Source organism: Bactrocera latifrons, unplaced genomic scaffold (genome assembly GCF_001853355.1).
Source record: "Bactrocera latifrons isolate USDA-ARS-PBARC rearing strain unplaced genomic scaffold, ASM185335v1 scaffold_246, whole genome shotgun sequence".
Lineage (NCBI taxonomy): Eukaryota > Metazoa > Arthropoda > Insecta > Diptera > Tephritidae > Bactrocera > Bactrocera latifrons.
In genome coordinates, this window is record NW_017536030.1 from 102,738 (window position 1) to 107,886 (window position 5,149).

Sequence of the window (5,149 nt, forward strand, 5' to 3'; positions counted from 1 at the left end):
TAAACTGTTTTTAATATTCAACTTATTTCACGTTATCTCTTGTGTTTTTTTTTCTCTTATACAAAATTTCAGCACTTTCTTGTATGTATTTCTTACGCCTTTTTGTTTTGTTTTTTTGTTTTTATGATTCAATTGTGTGTGTGTTCTCTTCGTATGATTTCATTCTTTGCTTTTATTTTTCACATATGTAGTTATAACCGTTAAACGCACTGTTGCATTTAAGAAAGTTTGTGTGCAACAAAAGTCTTAAACGAACGCTTTTCTTTTTATAAGCCTTTAATTTAATTTTCTTTTTATAAAACTTCAACTTTTTCAGTTTTTCTTAAAATATTTTTGCATGTGTGCCAATACACTTTTCCTTTTATTTTTTCGCGCGTGTTTAAATGTTTACAAATCGAATTTTATTTAGCACTTAGCTTAGCGATTTTGTTGCCTTTTTGATAGCGCTTATGTACGCCTCTTAAATCGAGCGCCATATATGTATAGCTTTTTGTTTGTTTGGCCTTATTTCCACTTTTCACGCTTACGAAACGTTTTTAGCTTTCAATATATTATAAAAATACGAGCTGCATAGCTAACGCAATGCTCCTTTTTTTTACTCTTTTTTACTCAACGAGATTCTTGTGTTTAATCTTACTGGTTTCTTTGCATTTACCGACCGTTTAAACTGTTATTTTTCAACACGATATACTTTTTTGCATTTTTCTTCTACTTTGTTGCACTCTAAAGTGTGTGTGTGTGTGTGGTTTTTGGAAAATTTAAAATCTAAATAAAATCGCGAAAAACACAGCATATCTTAAAACTAAGTTACACATTCAAATTATAATCAATTTCTGCTTTATGCTCTATAATGCTGCTACTTATTGCTATAAACTAATAAAACTGTGTGCCTTCTGCATGACGCTCCAACATATTTCTATTGAAATTCCGCCACACTTGTACAGCAAGCATTCATTTCATTGCTTTATTTAATATACAAAGCGCGCTTTACAATGCCACACCGTTTGCGGTGGGTGGACCAATGGGTCCCAGGCCGCTATTGACGGCAGTCACCACAGAGGTAGCGCTGCTGCTGTTGGTCGAGACGGTGCATGATGATGCTGCTGGCGATGTCTGGCCCACCGGTGTGACATTAATGCCATTCTCTTGTATCATTATGGGTGTGCCGACTGTGAGGCCGGTAGTCACGCTGCTTGTGGGCGTGGTAATGGTTAGGCCAGATGCTGTGCTGCAAGCCGATGTTGTTAAGGGTGCGATGCTGGTGGCGACGATCGACGAGCTTGCGGCTGTTGTTGTTATCGGATTGGCTGTCTTCATGAAATACTTTTCCAGCTTGGCATTAATATGCTTGCCATAGGTGTACTTGCGTAATGCGGCCATATGTGGGCGTATCTTATTCATAAGTTTCTTCAGTTGGGTCGGCTCCGAGACATCGATCATTTTCTGTACCACATAGTTGGCATACTGATCCTTCATCATGACGTGCAAAGCACTAGAGGGTGGGAAAACAAATGTTTTAGCTTTCGAAAATATGACATAAAAACAAACATATGAATGGTTTGTAAGAATTTCACAAATTAACTTTAACGTAGTGACAATATCATTACTGATTTGAAGCTGAATTTCGTATCTTACTTGTCATTGAATGTGCACACTTCATCGATAAGTCCGGTGCGCTCACCGCGTGTGGCATGCGTGACACACTTCTCCACAACATTTGAGGCGAATTTATGCTGCGACAATACCAAAACCTTTCCACGCACGCTGGCGATCAGTATTGATTTGTCCTCGGGTTTGCCGTGTTCTACAATGGAAAATACGCAAACATTATAAACCTTAAAAAAAAAAAAAGCTCTTAGCTGCAACACCATACTCACCCAGCACATGTTGTATAACATAGTTGCCATATTGATCCTGTATCAGCTGCTCGGTGTGCTCATGCAATTCATCGAGTATTGGCTGCGTCTGCTCGGCAGTACAATGCTCCAGTATGCGTTGTATGACACGACAGCCATATGGATGTGTGCTTAGTGTGTATATTTGACCTTTGAATGCATTTATGACGAACTGCAGCGCCGAGGGATCAACGCATTCGATACATTTTTGTACCACATGATTACCATTTTGGTCCTTGACACATTTCAAAACATTGCCATCCAATTCGCGCACAATCTCTTGCTGCTGCTCGGCGGAGATGCTCTCCAGCGCCTTTTGTATAACACGACAACCATACATTTGCAAAGCTAGTTGCAACACATGCCCCTTCACCTGCATACCCAAAGTGTTTTTCTGCTCCGGTGTGCCAAACTCGAAGAACTTCTGTATGACGTAGTTACCAAAAACGTCGGTCATCAAGCTAAAAGCCGAACCTAAGATCTCGCTGAAGACCAACTGTTTCTCTGCAGCGGTGGCGCGTTCCAATTTCTGTTGTATAAAGCGTGAACCATGCTGATCCTGTGAGAACTCGACAATGTGATTAGCCAAATCACGTAACTGCAAATTTGGATAGCGTTGATTACGGAAGTCTTCAAGGAGACGTGAACGTCCGGGTTGTAGTGGACCAGCTACTGCGGCAGCAGCGGCGGCGGCTGCAGCAGCAGCAGCTGCAGATGCACTTAGGCCAGCGGCAGTAGCAGCTGCATGACGTGTGGAAGCAGCGGCGGCGGCTGCAGCAGCAGCAGCTGCAGATGCACTTAGGCCAGCGGCAGTAGCAGCTGCATGACGTGTGGAAGCAGCGGCGGCGGCTGCAGCTGCGGCAGCAGCAGCACCACCCGGCATAGCCAGTTTTGAGAAGAGTGAACTACTTGAACTAAACATACTGCCAGCCGCAGCGGCGACTTGTTGTGCAACGGCGGATGGTGGTAGGCCAACAGCACCAACTGCCATTTGCTGGCGATATTTGCTTTCGGCGCCAGGTGCACGATTTGTAACAAGGCATGATTGCGGCGGTGGTGGTGTAATGGCCGTGCCAATCGGACTAGCCGAGGCGGTGGCGCCCAATGCACCATAACTGTTGGTCACAGCGGCGGGCCATTTGCCGCGTGCGGCGGCGGCAGCGGCGGCTGCAGCTGCAGCGGCTTGTAGTGTGCTGGTGCTGCTGCTGTTGTTGTAATCAACTGCCGATGGACTGAAGGCGGATGTATTGCGATCAAACGAATCGCGGCGACCGCTCAGCGAGTTGGTGTTCAAGGCGAGTCCTGCGTATATGAAAGAAAAGGAAGGAAATGAGGAAAACAATGAGCAAGTTTGTTGTATGTAAATAGTATTTTACAGTAAATATTAAGCTAACTTAGTGATTGGAAATCGTTTCAGTATTATAATAATTTAATTTACTATAATGGTTAGTCAATAATTTCGAAACATTTTTAATTTCCTTAATATCATAGCCGATGGCAAGGAGGACCTTCGGGAAAAAGGTGACTGGCGGTGAGGAAGAATTTTCTGCTAAAAATTACCTCTAATTGAAAAACGAAAGAAGTCTTTTTATATTCCATCAGTGTCTAGAACTAAGGTAACCATAACCCGCGTGGTATACTCATAACAGAAACTGCGGCTGCTATAACTACAGAATCCGGACGTGCCGACTAGATATGGTGGATGGTGTTAAACAGCAAAATCGGTCAAAGAAGATGGAGGCCAAAGATACATCCTCCAGAGCAATAAGGCGGCAGAGGATATTCTGAACGCGCGGTTCGGAAAGATGGCGTGGTGCCTTGGCCTCAAGAAGCACTACCCCGCGGACGGCAACAAAACAAGTTGGACAAGGGTGAAGTGGAAAAGGATCTCGGCATAGCAGAAATCATGGCGACTTCCCTTGTAATACAGGAGGTTTACCAAAGAACTCAGTCAGCATACTGATGGTCCAAAACCAAGAGCTGACTGCACACCAAAAGGAAACTCCACGCCTTTGATGAGCTTCTTCGTAACTTAGAGAAGGGCGGCTACAACGTGGCCTTAGTGCAGGAACCATGGATTGTATCGGGTAACGTGGCCGCTGGGCTAAAGGTTCAATACTACATAACATGCAACCCGAGCGTAATCAAAAAGGTAAAGGTAACAGCGATATTGATGAAGAAAAGTTTAAAATCCCATATTGACTCCAGTTATTCCACAGCTGACCAGACATTATTGGCAATAAAGTGTGTCAAGGATGAGTCTTTACTCATTGCATGCTGCTATATGACACACGAATGCGAGGCGCCAATGGTAAAGCCCCAAAGACTGGCGGCTACAGCAGCAGGAAGCAGACCTTCTGATGTTTGCACCCATCATTGAGATAAACCGTTTTTACCACTTAGACCACGCAACCTCCCATACTCTTTCTGACCTCGAATCGGCTGTAAATTATTTTTCCTTTTTTTCCGTCGTTTCGTCTTTCGTTTCTATGATTGCTGTTGCTTTCAAAAATGATGTATCTGCTTTATGTTGGTAGGAAATTATTTCAATATTAAAACTTGCAATGGCAATCAACGCTCAGCCAACCAGCATATTCCCATAAATTAAATCTCAAAGAACATACATACATACATATTTACATGCACAGATAAACTAGAATGTCAAACTATTAGACCGGAAAGCCGATAACTAATAATATATTTATTCGAAACGTTTTATTGTGTACTTCGGAGCGGATATTATTAGACATAAGTGGATAATTTATTATACACACATACATATTTAAGCGCTCACTGCGGTTTCTCTCATAGAATTGAGATGGAAATTTGGCTATATACATATAAAATATATTCATAATTCACGTTTATAAGTATGTAAAGCATTCACTCGTTTGTGGCAAATTCGCTGGCAGCTGCTCAGGCACATAGATATGTTTATATAACCAGCAGATTGTAGAAATATTGTACATATGCATAAAAGTTATTTGAATTCGCTTTATTAATTTATAAACTTATAAAATATTTATGCTGGACTTGTGATGAATAAGCTAAACATTAAAGAGCATGAAACTATAATAATGTGACATTTGAAATGGAAGGCTTATGTGTGTGTGTATGAATGATAGAGAATGTTAAGTAAAGGAAATAGTATTAAACACATTTACTTTCAAAACCAAGAATTTAAAAAGAAACTGCTGATAATAAGAAATTAGTTTTTGCATGCTTCAGTTTTTTTTATATATATTTCTATTTTT

General features: G+C 41.5%; 1 protein-coding gene across 1 annotated transcript in view; it reads right to left on the bottom strand.

Annotated features, from left to right (window-relative positions):
* Positions 1-497: 497 nt before the first annotated feature.
* The window catches only part of LOC108969253 (maternal protein pumilio), a 100,900-nt gene continuing 96,248 nt past the window's right edge, over positions 498-5,149 (bottom strand). The window contains exons 6-8 of the mRNA XM_018933855.1: positions 1,878-3,197; positions 1,636-1,804; positions 498-1,492 (exon numbers count right to left, since the gene is read on the bottom strand). Of these exons, the coding sequence (XP_018789400.1) occupies positions 988-1,492; positions 1,636-1,804; positions 1,878-3,197 (1,994 nt within the window). The 3' untranslated portion in view covers positions 498-987. The remainder of the gene's footprint in view (positions 1,493-1,635; positions 1,805-1,877; positions 3,198-5,149) is intronic.